Source organism: Lepidothrix coronata, unplaced genomic scaffold (genome assembly GCF_001604755.1).
Source record: "Lepidothrix coronata isolate B3197 unplaced genomic scaffold, Lepidothrix_coronata-1.0 Scaffold369, whole genome shotgun sequence".
NCBI classification, from domain to species: domain Eukaryota; kingdom Metazoa; phylum Chordata; class Aves; order Passeriformes; family Pipridae; genus Lepidothrix; species Lepidothrix coronata.
In genome coordinates this window covers 152,466-164,291 of record NW_016690549.1, presented here as the reverse complement: position 1 = coordinate 164,291, position 11,826 = coordinate 152,466, and the positions used below count along the sequence as shown (strand labels likewise).

General features: G+C 60.5%; 3 protein-coding genes across 6 annotated transcripts; 1 reads left to right on the top strand and 2 right to left on the bottom strand.

Moving 5' to 3' along the window:
• Nucleotides 1-738: 738 nt before the first annotated feature.
• On the top strand, nucleotides 739-9,023 carry CPSF7 (cleavage and polyadenylation specific factor 7). Of its 4 annotated transcripts, XM_017838956.1 has the most exons (10): nucleotides 811-846; nucleotides 3,258-3,361; nucleotides 3,649-3,867; nucleotides 5,126-5,229; nucleotides 5,544-5,689; nucleotides 6,780-7,185; nucleotides 7,271-7,392; nucleotides 7,470-7,635; nucleotides 7,759-7,928; nucleotides 8,008-9,023. In XM_017838956.1, the coding sequence occupies exons 3-9, from the start codon at nucleotides 3,676-3,678 to the stop codon at nucleotides 7,925-7,927; spliced, it is 1,305 nt and encodes a 434-aa protein (XP_017694445.1). In that variant the 5' UTR covers nucleotides 811-846; nucleotides 3,258-3,361; nucleotides 3,649-3,675; the 3' UTR covers nucleotide 7,928; nucleotides 8,008-9,023. The 4 variants fall into 4 exon arrangements, with proteins under 4 accessions (XP_017694444.1, XP_017694442.1, XP_017694443.1 ...); XM_017838955.1 differs by lacking the exon at nucleotides 3,258-3,361 and having other exon boundaries at nucleotides 739-846; nucleotides 7,274-7,392; XM_017838953.1 differs by lacking the exon at nucleotides 3,258-3,361 and having other exon boundaries at nucleotides 739-846.
• A 419-nt stretch (nucleotides 9,024-9,442) lies between these two features.
• On the bottom strand, nucleotides 9,443-10,967 carry TMEM216 (transmembrane protein 216). The gene is made up of 5 exons (XM_017838958.1): nucleotides 10,855-10,967; nucleotides 10,587-10,688; nucleotides 10,415-10,507; nucleotides 9,839-10,040; nucleotides 9,443-9,750 (listed from the first exon to the last, which is right to left on the bottom strand). The coding sequence occupies exons 1-5, from the start codon at nucleotides 10,865-10,867 to the stop codon at nucleotides 9,735-9,737; spliced, it is 426 nt and encodes a 141-aa protein (XP_017694447.1). The 5' UTR covers nucleotides 10,868-10,967; the 3' UTR covers nucleotides 9,443-9,734.
• A 239-nt stretch (nucleotides 10,968-11,206) lies between these two features.
• Nucleotides 11,207-11,824, bottom strand: TMEM138 (transmembrane protein 138; the record flags this gene model as incomplete). Its single annotated transcript, XM_017838929.1, has 2 exons — nucleotides 11,207-11,528; nucleotides 11,623-11,824. Coding segments are annotated over 2 exons (315 nt in total), but the record flags the coding sequence as incomplete, so codon positions are not given.
• Nucleotides 11,825-11,826: the final 2 nt, after the last annotated feature.

The window sequence follows — 11,826 nt, the reverse complement described above, 5'->3', positions numbered from 1 at the left end:
GGGGGGGAAAGGGGGATTTGGGGACAGAGGGGGGTTGGGGAGAAAACAGGGAATTTGGGGGGCACACGGGATTTGGGGGGAAGAAGGAATTTAGGGGGTAAGAGGGGATTTGGAGGGGAGAGGGGATTGGGGGGGAAACAGGGAATTTGGAGGGACGGGGGTTTGGGGGACAGAGGGAATTTGGGGGCCACGGGGGATTTGGGGGGAAGAGGAATTTCAGGGCGACACAGGGATTTGGGGTGAAGAGGGGATTTGGGGGGAAAGAAGGAATTTGAGGGGGACACCAGGATTTGGGGGGAAGAGGGAATTTAGGGGGAAAAGGGAATTTGAAGGGGACACAGGGTTTTGGGGGGGATGGGATTTGGGGGGGAAAGAGGGTTTGGAGGCACAGAGGGGATTTGGGGGGAAGAGGAATTTGAGGGGTACACAGGGATTTGGGGGGAAAAGGGAATTGGGGAGTCAGAGGGGATTTGGGGGCAAAGTGGGGATTTGGGGGGGACACGGGTGTTTGAGGGACAGAGGGGATTTAAGGGGGAAGAGTTTGGGAGACAGGGATTTGGTGGGAAAAGGGGCTTGGGGGTGATACAGGGCTTTGGGGGAAAAGGTGGAATTTTGGGGGCAGAAGGGATTTAGAGGAGAAACAGGGAATTTGGGGGGGCACATCCAACACATTCCCAAGGCCTCGCTGACTCACACTCCCCCCCCGACCCCTCCCTTTTCCCAGAGCACCTTCCGTGTCCCGGCTCCGTCCCGGTCCCAGCCCGGGCTCCCGCTTTTCCCGCCTCTGGAAATATGTCCGAGGGAGTGGATCTGATCGACATCTACGCCGACGAGGAATTCACCCAGGTGAGGGCCGGGATCGGGATCCACCCCCTCCCCAGGGGCTCCAGCTCAGCCAAGGCATGCCTGGGAAAGGGCTGGGATCGCTCCCAAATCCCAGTGGCCGGGGTTAAAGGGTTTCCCCTTTAACCTGCAATATTTGGGATTTGGGATTTGGGATTTAGCCGCACCCTGGAAAAATGAGGAATCCTGGCTGGGAGAGGCACTTCCAGGGAATTACACAGTGAAGGGATGCAGAGGGATGGATCCGTGGGATCGCTCGTGGGAAGATATCCCTGTGCCACCTGTCCCATCCCAGGGATGTCTGGGATTCGCAGGAGGGAATGGGTGCTGGAGAAGCAGATCTTAGGGAATTTTTGGATCTGGGAGAGCCAAGTGTGAAGAGAGAGGGTGGAAGATGGAAAGCTGCCATGGAGAACCTGTGGAGGGAAGCTGGCAAAAGGAAAAGCCGCGGGAAGTGGAAGGAAAACAGCTGGATTAAGGAATCACCGTGGAGGGAGGAATTCCTGGGAGGTCCTGGAGGGATAAAGAGGAGCTGGGAAGGAAGGAATTCCTGGGAGCTCCTGGATGGATGAAGAGGAGCTTGTTCTGCTTATTGGGTGAGAGCATCCATGGATTAGACCTTCGGGAAAACCAGGAAACCGTGTCCATGACCTTGGAGCCAAGGGGGCTTCCAGGTGCTTTCCAGCCTCCTGGGAAGAAGCAGGAGTTGCCAAAATAATGGGAATGCCACCAAAGAAAAGGGAGTTGTCTGTGCTGCCTGGAGTTTCCAACTTCCAAGCACCTCTCCAGCGTCATTCCTGGAAAACTCCTGGAGTAAACCAGATTCCCAGTGTATTAAACTGCCTTGCTCTGGGACTGAGCGGCTCCGGCTTAGGAATGTCCTCAGTTCTTGTGTTTTTATGGAATTTGCACCAGGAAAAAAGGTGTGCCTGGAGTTGGGAGAACTGGAAAACTGCAGGAATGAGAGCGGAAAGTGGAAAAGTGGGAGAATCCACGGCTGGAGTTGACATGGGAACGTCTTCTGAGGAGCTTGGAGGGTCTGGGGTGGTTTCAGTGAAAGCTTTGGGATCTCTGGGAATAAGGAAGTGAAATGGGTGGGAGCAGGATTGGAGTAAGCTGGAACACACAGCGTGGAAGGATTTAACTGGGAATTTGGGGAATAATACACCAAAGGTCCTTGACTGGCCAAGAGGATCCTCAAAGCTGGAATGATGATCCAGGCCAGCAACTCCGGCACCTCGCTCCCGTTGGGACGTGTGGGAGCAGGAAACCAGGAAACCCGGAGTTAATCCATGGTAGGATCAAAGCTGTGCTGTCCCTGTGGCATTCCAGGGATTCCAGTGTAATTCCAAATCCCACAGCATGTGCTAATTCCCACTAACAGCGCCCCCAGGGCTTCATCCCTGTGCACCTGGATTGGGAGCCGGAGGATCCCTAAAAACTCCCAAGCTGAGGCATCCTCCAAGTATCCTCAGGGATTCCAAGTGATTCCTCCTCCTGCCTATTTTTGCTCTCCGCTTTCCGAAACTTCCAGGCAGGAATCTCCCAGCCCTGGGCCGTATCCAAAGGCTCCTGGTGGAGGTAGGAACGTGGGAGTCGGAATAACCAAACACTTGGGCTTTTTTTGGGAATGAGCACAAAACTCCAGCTCCCTTTTCAGATCCTGCTTTTTGTCAACTCTGTGGGAAGAGCCGGATGCAAAGGTTCAGGAAGAGGGAAAACGGTTGGATTTTGGGATTTCCACGATCCTTGTGCTGAGGATCCTTCCCTTTCTTGCTCCTAACGGGATGTTTGCAATTCCCTGACTCTCAGAGCGTGGATTTATCCACCTCACACCATCTCCAATGGAAAACATTATCCAAACTGCCTGGAATTCAAAATGTGGGAACAGAACCTCTGGTTTTTATGGGACACCAGCCCTGTGCCTCGCTCCCGGGGGATGGATCCTCCTGGAGGGATCGAGGGGGTGTGCAGCTCCCAAGCTGGAATTTTGGGAAGCATGAGCTGCCAAGGAGGGAGAGGCTCATCCCTGGAGGGCACTTGGTTTTTCCACCATTGAACTCTTGCCCTCTGAAGTGGGAATTTCTTCCTGGTGGTTTCCAGGAGCAGCAGCTTGGGTCTCGTCCTGTTTGGGAAAGCTGAGATCCCAGTGGGCTGGTCCTTGGAATGTGCTAGAGCCCAGTGGGGGTTTTGGGATATTGGGAAGAAATTCTTCCCTGTGAGGGTGGTGAGGCCCTGGAATTGATTTTCCAGGGAAGCCTTGGCTGCCCCATCCCTGGAAGTGTCCGAGGCCAGGTTGGAAAAGGGCTTGGAGCAACCTGGGCTAGTGGAAGGTGGATCAGATGGTCCTTAAAGTCCCTTCCCACCCAAACCATTCCAGGATTCCGTGATTCTGATTCTAACCTCTGCTTCAGTCCCAAAATCCAGGTGGCCTCGCCTCCATATCCCCCAGGATTTACACGTGTCCCTCCCAAAGGATTTAAGCTCAGCCATCCCTGGCAGCTCCCATTAGGGGAAGGTGGGAGGCAGGGGGTGGGAATGGGGGTGGGAATGGACGATCCTTAAGGATCCTGCTCCCTTCCCACCCGAACCGTTCCAGGATTCCATGAAAGCAGAGCCCATTTTTTTGGGATTGCCCGGGCGAGGGACGGCCCCGACTCCCAACCCGCGCGCAGACCCAGACCCAAACCGAGCGATCGGGGCGGGAATTCCGCTCGGGAACGGGGACGGCCGGTTCGGAGACGGCACGGGGAGGCTTCCCGAGCCCTCTTCCCAAAGCGGGATCTGGCGGCGCTCTCCCGGCAGGACCCGGAGTTCAGTAATGCTGACCAGATGGACCTGTACGACGACGTGCTGACGGCCAGCTCCCAGCCCCAGGACAAGCGCTCCGGCGGCTCGGAAGCGCCTCCGGAGATGCGTCCGGAGCCGTCCCCCAAGGCCCACAGCAAACCCCCGGCCATCCTCTACACCTACAGCGGGCTCCGCAACAAGAGGGCCGCCGTCTACGTCGGGAGCTTCTCCTGGGTGAGCCCTCCCGGGGGATTTGGGAACTCGTCGGGATCCTTTTGGGGGTGTTTGGGGCTGGTTCTGGGGGGTTCCGGGCTCCTCTGCTGGGAGCTGCTCCTCCTCAATCCACGCTGTCCCCCTGTCCCAACCCGGGCTGTGAGCTGGGCTTGGGATACTCAGGGAAAAGGGATTTGTATCCCCGAGAGCTCCAAAGAAACCCCTGAGGGGCTACCAGGCTCTTTTGGGGGTGTCTGGGGAGCATTCTGGGTTCTTTTGGGAGCTGCTCCTCCTCCTCAGTCCATCCTGGTATCCCAGCCTGGGTTGTGAGCTGGGCTTGCCCTTGTGATCCTGAAGGAAAAGGGATTTGTATCCCTGAGAGATCCAAAGAAAACTCCCAGGGAGCTTCAGAGAAACCCCTGAGGGGCTGCCAGGCCCCTCTGGGGGGACTAAAGGGTTCTTTTGTGGGGGTTTTGGGCTCTTTTCAGGGCCTCTCCTCCTCAGTCCACACTGTCCCGGGTATCCCAGCCTGGGTCGTGAGCTGGGCTTGGCCTTGCGATCCTTAGGAAAAAGGGATTTGTGTCCCTGAGGGCTCCAGAGAAACCCCTGAGGGGCTGCCAGGCTCTTTTGAGGGGATTAAAGGGTTCTTTTTAGGGGATTTGGGGCTCTTTTGGGGGGGTTCTGGGTTCTTTTGGGAGCTGCTGCTCTTCAATCCACACTGTTCCAGTATCCCATCTTGGGTTGTGAGCTGGGCTCAGCCTTGGGATCCTCAGGGAAAAGGGATTTGTGTCCCTGAGGGCTTCAAGGAAACCCATGACGGGCTGCAGGGCTTTTTGGGGTGGGTTTCTCAGCTCTTTGGGGGGGCTTCAGGGTTTCTTAGGGGAGTTCTGGGATATTTGGAAAGGCAGCTCCTCCTCAATCCGCACTATCCTGGCGTTCCAGGCTGGGTTGTGAGCTGGGCTTGGCCTTGGGATCCTCAGGAAAAAGGGATTTGCATCCCTGAGGGGCTTCTGAGCACTTTGGGGTGGGTGCCCACTCTGGTGCCCCTCCATGGGCGTGACCTTTGGGAGCTGCTCCCAAATCCCCTTTTCCCACGGGGAGAGTTTTGGGAAGGCTCCGTGTTGCCCAGAGAACAGGGGGACCTCTGATATCCATTCCCAGGGCTTTTCCCAGAGCTGAGAGGATTTGAATCCCTCCCTGAGGGACTCTGGGGGTGACATTCCTGAGGCGGGTGGGGGACGCTGGGGATGGACAGACATCCCATTCCCTGTTCCCTCAGTGGACGACGGACCAGCAGCTGATCCAGACCATCCGCTCCGTCGGAGTCTACGACGTGGTGGAGCTGAAATTCGCGGAAAACCGAGCCAATGGCCAGTCCAAGGGGTGAGAGCCGACGGGATTGGGGTGGGAGCGGGGCAGCCGGCACGTCCCTGGTTTTGGGGAGGGGTGAGGGTGCTTTTCCTGGCTGGCACAGGGGATGCACCCGGAGCCGGGACGGCAAAGCGGAGACTCCCAAAGTGAACAGGAAAGGGAGGAGGGGGCGTGGAACACCGGGATGGGATCAGGAATGGGGGGTCTGTGTGGGGTCGTGGAACACCGGGATGGGATCAGGAACGGGGGGTCTGCATGGGCGGTGGGATTTGGGAAGGGGGTCCCTCACCTGGAGCAGGGGGTGAACCTCCCCGTGTCCCGCGCAGGTACGCGGAGGTGGTGGTGGCCTCCGAGAACTCGGTGCACAAACTGCTGGAGCTGCTTCCCGGGAAGATCCTGAACGGAGACAAGGTGGAGGTGAGGTTGGCCACCCGGCAGAACCTGTCCCAGTTCGAGGCCCAGGCTCGGAAACGTGAGTGCGGCGTCGGGACGACGCGGGCGGGGGGACCCACGGCACACAGAGCCCCCCAAACTCCCCCCCGGACCAGCTGCCAGGCCCAGCCCCGCGAGCCCTCGGCACGGGGGGAAAAGCAGGAGTGCGTGGGGGTTGTTTTTCCCGTTCCTGAGCCGGATTAGCTCCTGACCCGAGTCTTTATGATCCCCTTTTAGGTGCTCCCACACTGCGAAGATCCCTCGTAGCCTCCTCCTCCTCCTCTCCAAACTGAATGGGCTTAAGCTCTTCAGGCTCTGGGCATAGCTAAGACCCTCCATATCTATTAGTAGCTCCAATCTGGATCTGCTCCAGAGTTTTTCCATCCCTGCGGAGGTAAGGTGCCCAACACTGGAGGAATATTCCAGCTGGGACCTGGCCGTATGGCGATAGGTGGTCCTGGCCTCACTCCGCAGCGATGCGACGGGATCCGCAGGGATTGTCCTGGCAGGAGTGTCCAAGGAGGTCTTTGTAGGTCCCATGGCATGTTTGGTGCAAGGAAAACCCCCCCTTCCCGGCCTCCGACCTGCCCCTGGAGTTTTGGTGGAGCAGGGAGCGATCTCTGAGAGTTCCGGGTGCCCTCGGGGCGCAGCGGAGCTTCCATGGATCCTTTGGGAGCCGTGGCTCCCTCAAGCCCCTCCTTTCTCATCCTCAAAACCTCTTTGAACAGAGAAAGGTTTCTTGTCCCTCTTGGAATGCCGAGTTTTCCTTCCTCTGGCAGCGGCTCCACTGCTGTTAGTTCTGTCCCCTCCTTGTGCTCCTCCACGCTCGGGCCTTCCCAAATCCACGTGTGGCTCAGGCTCTCCGGGTCTCTGGGGATCTCCCCCCGCTCCTTGTGGCTTTTGGCTCCTGTCCCTGCGTCCTCCCTGTCCCTCAGGGCACCGTGCGGGTTCTTGGAGAGCTCTTGGAAAAACCCATGGAAGCGGAGGCTGCATTTGGCCAGCTGGATCTTTTCCCTGGGCACCTCCAGCTCTCCGGGGGTGGGAGGAAGAGGAGGAGCAGGAGCTCTCCGAGACCTGGAGACCCTCCAGCTGGAATTCACAGCTCTCCCCCCTCCCCATCCCGATTCCAGGTGTGCCGCCGCGGGCCCACTCCCGGGATTCCGTGGACGCCGTGGACGGCCGGGCGACGCCGACGGACAGCGCGCTGCCCCCTTCCCGCATGGAAAAGCCCCCCTCGGTCCTGCCCTTCTTCAGCCGCCCCCCCGCGCTGCCCCTCATGGGGCTGCCCCCCCCGCCCATGCCCCCCCCGCCCCCCCTGTCCTCCGCCTTCGGGGTCCCTCCTCCTCCTCCCGGAATTCCCTACCAGCACCTCCTGCCCCCGCCGCCCCGGCTGCCCCCTCCCCTGGCCGTGCCCCCTCCGGGGGCCGTTCCCCCCGCCCTGCACCTCAATCCCGCCTTCTTCCCGCCTCCCACCGCTGCGCTGGGACCCCCCCCGGATACCTACGGCAAGGCCATGGCTCCCTACAACCACAGCAGGTGAGCCGGGGGGGGAGTAGGGGTGGGAAGGGAGGGTGGGATGCTCCCGGAGGCTTTGGGTGCCCTGCTAATCCCGGAATTCCAGCAGCCGGGAGCTGGGCCCGCTGCCCCCGGCCGTGAGCGAGGGGGAGTTTGAGGAGATCATGAACCGCAACCGCGCCATTTCCAGCAGCGCCATCTCCAAGGCCGTGTCCGGCGCCAGCGCAGGTAATTCCCGCCTCCTTCCCAAACCCTGTCCTGGGGTGGATTCCCTCTCCTGATCCCTCTGCTCCCGGCTTTCCCAGGCGACTACAGCAACGCCATCGAGACGCTGCTCACGGCCATCGCCGTCATCAAACAGTCGCGCGTGGCCGGGGACGAGCGGTGCCGCGTCCTGCTCTCCTCCCTCAAGGATTGCCTGCATGGAATAGAGGCCAAATCCTACAGCAGCAGCTCCAGCAGCAGCTCCAGGTATCCCTGTGGGTCCCACCTAACCGGATGCTGGCCCTGGATCCGGAGATCCAGCCCGGCGGGGCCCGGGGTGAGTGACTAAAAGGTGCCTCTTTTGTCTTCTCATCCCGCTCTTCTCCCAAGGAAAAGGCACCGATCCCGGGAGCGCTCGCCCAGCCGGTCCCGCGAGAGCAGCCGGAGGCACCGGGATCTGCTGCACGGCGACGAGCGGCACGAGGATTATTTCCCGGAGCGGAGCCGGGAGCACGAGCGGCACCGGGACAGGGACAGAGACAGGGACCGGCACCACTGAGGCAGGTCGGGGGCCCGGGAGCCCCGGGGGAGGAGGGACCAGGGGGGCTCTGACCTCACCCCCCCCTTCTCTCCCCGCAGGAATTCCGCAGGAAGTGGTTTTTAATGGACTCGTATCTCCTCACCTCGACACACCCCGAGGCCGCTCCGCCCCATCCCGGCCCCTTCCCAGCCACTCCCAGCCCTCTCCCAGCACCTCGTGGCCTTGGGAATCCCCCCCACCTGCTGCTGCTGCTGCTTCCCGGGGCCATCCCGCTCCGCTCCGTGGACACTCGGACCCAAAGAGAAATGGTGCTTTTATTCCATGGAGGGAGGTTTGTGAGCCCTTCCCAATCCGGGGAGGGGGGGAACGGAGGGGACGGAGCCCTCCCGATCCCGGGATCAGGAGCCACGTGCCGGCCTCTGGATCGGCTGGGGACACTCCTGTCCCCGTCGCCCCGGCGGGACACTGGGCCACTCTCCTCCTTTTCCACCCTCGCCCTCCAGGAGTTGGGAAAAGAGGGGCTGGAGCTGGGCCGGGGGTCACCCCCTTCTCTATCCCGACATTCCCCACAGCAGCATTCCCACCTGAACGGCAGCTCCGGCCTCTCCCGCGGCGCCTTCCTTGTTTTAGAGGAAGCGGAGGAGGCAGGGCAGGCTGCGATTCCCTCGGGTCCCCTCCTGATCCCTCGGGATCCCCGAGCAGGAGAGGGAGAGCCCGGGAGGGTTGGGATGAGCCGGGACACACCGGTGACTTCCAGGGCTGGAATCGCCCCCCGGAGCTATTCCCAGGCGGGAAAACCCAGGCTCTGGGAAGTCTTTTTAAGTTGAACTCTCCCCAAAATCAGGAATAACACCCCCTCCCGATTTCCCAAGCCCCACGAGGTGGGAGCACTCGGCAGGAGAGGTCCGGGTTTTTTTTACTTAAACGCCACAGATTTTTAGTTTCTTTCCAAATAGTGGAGGGGGGGGAAAAAAAATTCCCTCAAAATTGCAGAGCAAATCCCTGGAAGCCCCAGCGAGGAGCTGCCCCCTCCTGCTCGCAGTGATTAGATTTGTCTTTGCATAGGTTGAAAAAAAATTGTGTAATAAACTCGATTACGTTGTCAAGTCTTTTACACGGCGCTCCCGTCACGTTCCTGCCGTGGGATTTGGGAAGGGGAGGGATCTGGGGGAGCCTTTAGTGCCTGTTTTGCCTCACATCGTCCTCTGAGGGGCTCCCGTGTTTCCCAAGGCAGCCCGGAGTGCTCCCACATTCCCAGGCACCAGGTAAAAATAAATATTTATTGGAAAATAGCGAACTGTTCCGGAAGGGCGTAGAAAAAATAAGGATTCTTCGTACCTTGAGCTGGCACAAACTCGGAGGGGGCGAGTCCGGGCGGGAGCAGGTCCCTGGCACGTGCTGCGGGTGAGGTGGGAAGCGGGAAAAGCAGGAGGGATGTGTCCAGGTGGGAGTGGGAAAGGTGGGAGGGATGAGTCCAAGTGTAGAAGTGGGAAAAGCAGGAGGGATGTGTCCAGGTGGGAGTGGGANGGGATGTGTCCAGGTGGGAGTGGGAAAGGTGGGAGGGATGAGTCCAAGTGTAGAAGTGGGAAAAGCAGGAGGGATGTGTCCAGGTGGGAGTGGGAGGAGTAAGAGGGAGGATTTGTCCAGACGGGAGCAGAAAAGGTGGGAATGACGAGTCCAGGTAGGAGCAGGAGAGGTGGGAGGGATGAGTCCAGGTGAAACGAGGAGTGGAAAAAGTGGGATCCCTCCCTTTCCCAGGGCTGGGAAGTGGAGCTGGCACCGGTCACACTTCCCTGTGTCCCTGGGCCGTGTCCCCGGTGTGGCCTCAGTAGGGATCCGCGCTACGGAAAAGGACAAAGGGAGGGATGTGTCGGCACCAAACCAACCTGGAAACTCCCACGGCGCGTCCCCAGTCCCGGGATGCGGCACCTGGAGAAGGAGAGCAGCGCCAGGAGGCCCAGGAGCAGCTCGAGGCCGTAGAAGAGGAGCAGGATGGCGCTCAGGAAGGATTCCAGGCGCAGGGAATAGGTCTGGAGCAGCAGGTAGTACCCGGCCAGCGCCGCCGCCGGCACCGTGAGCGCCAGGCTGAGCGACAGCGGCACCTTCCGCCGGCACAGGTTCCCCTTGGAGCCTGCGGGATACACGGGATCAGGGCGTGCCACGGCCAGGGACACCTTCCACTGGGCCAGGTTGCTCCAAACCCGGCTGTGAGAACTTCCAGGGACGGGGCAGCCACAGCTTCCCCGGGAAATCCGTTCCAGTGTCTCGCCGTCCTCACAGGGCAGGATTTCTTCCCAGTATCCGATTTAAACTAGCACATGGAATCCTGGAATGCTTCGGGTTGGAAAGGACCTTATATTCCATGTCGTTCCCACCCCCTTCCGTGGGCAGGGACGCTTTCCACCAGCCCAGGTTGCTCCAAGCCCCGTTCAGCCTGTCCTGGAACATCCGGGGCTGGATTTCGGGGTTATCCCAGGACTCTGCACTCCCCGGGAGGGAACTCACCGAAGAAGATCCGCGTGGCCTCAGTGCCGAGGTAGAGGAGGAGCAGCACCACGTCCAGCACCAGGTTGGAGACGGGATAGGGCAGGAGCAGCACTGCGGGAAAAGCCGCGCGGGAATCACATCCCTGCCCGTCCCGGCGGGCTCGGGAAGGGGGCTGGAGCGGGGGGCTCACCCTTGTACACGAACACGAACGCCTCCAGGAGGAAATAAGTGGCGCTGTACCAGCCGTTGAGGAAAAGCAGGATCTGCAGCGGCGCCGAGGAGCGATGGCGGCCTGAGGGGACACGGGGCGGCCGTGAGGGAGGGGCGCGGGGGGGGCGGGCCGCGAGCCCTGCAGCGCCTTGGCCGCCCCCCGGCCCCGCTCCCAGCCCCACTCCCATCCCCGGTTCCCCCCAGGATCCCCCGATATCCCGCTTTTCCCGCCCCGGTCCCGCTCCCACCCCTGGGCGCCATCTTCCATCTCCATGGGAACCGCCGCCGCCGCGCCCGCCCGCCCGCCAAGGGGCGCTGAGCGCACGGCCAGGGCCGCTCTACGCGCCCCTCTCGACGGTCACGCCGCCGCTCTACCCGCGCCTCTCTATGGTATGAGGACGAACAGGCCGGGCCGTGGGTTCGAGACCCCCGCCCTCCCAAATCCTACGATCCATTGGGACGAGAATCCCACGCCGCAAACGTGGGAATAACCCCGTCTGGTGGCTGCAAGTGCAGCACTGACCGGGTTCCAGTGAAGGTCAGGCTGTGGGAATGGCAGATGTGACACCGGGGGGTCCAGGGAGGGAGAAACACCCGGGAGCCGCTGGAAAACACATCCCATTTATTCCTTTACAGTTCCCAAAAATATTCCAGCCCCAACCGAGGCCGTGGTGCCAGGATGGACATTCCTGCAGGGACACCCCACAAGCCTCCCACTGACTCCCAGCGTCCAGGAGGCAGAGGAGGAAGGACAAGGCGGGACTGATCCCACGGAGCGCAGGGAGACTCCAGGGGATGCCAGGGATCCATCAGCCACGGAAGTGGGCAAATTCCTGGCGGAGCCAGAGGGAATCCTGGTAGAAGAGGGGGTCTCCCAGGTGCACGGCTGTCCGCTTGTAGAAGTAGCAGTAGAGCACGGCCGCTGCGGGAATTCAAGGGGATTCGGTGACTGGGATTTCGGATCTGGGTCCAAGGGGTGCGGGATCCCCCTCAGCCCCGATCCCAGGAGTTCTTACCCAGCCTCTGGAAAACGAAGAGGGTCTGGAGGCCTTCGGTCCAGATGAAGCGGCTGGAGTCGCGCCAGCGCAGGTTCTGAAGGGATGGAAAACCGGGAATAACCCCTGGAGCAGTTTGGGGAGCCCCCTTCCCAAAGATTCTGAGGGTGATGGACAGCTGAGAATAACCCCTGGAACAGTTTGGGAGGGTCCCCTTCCCAAAGA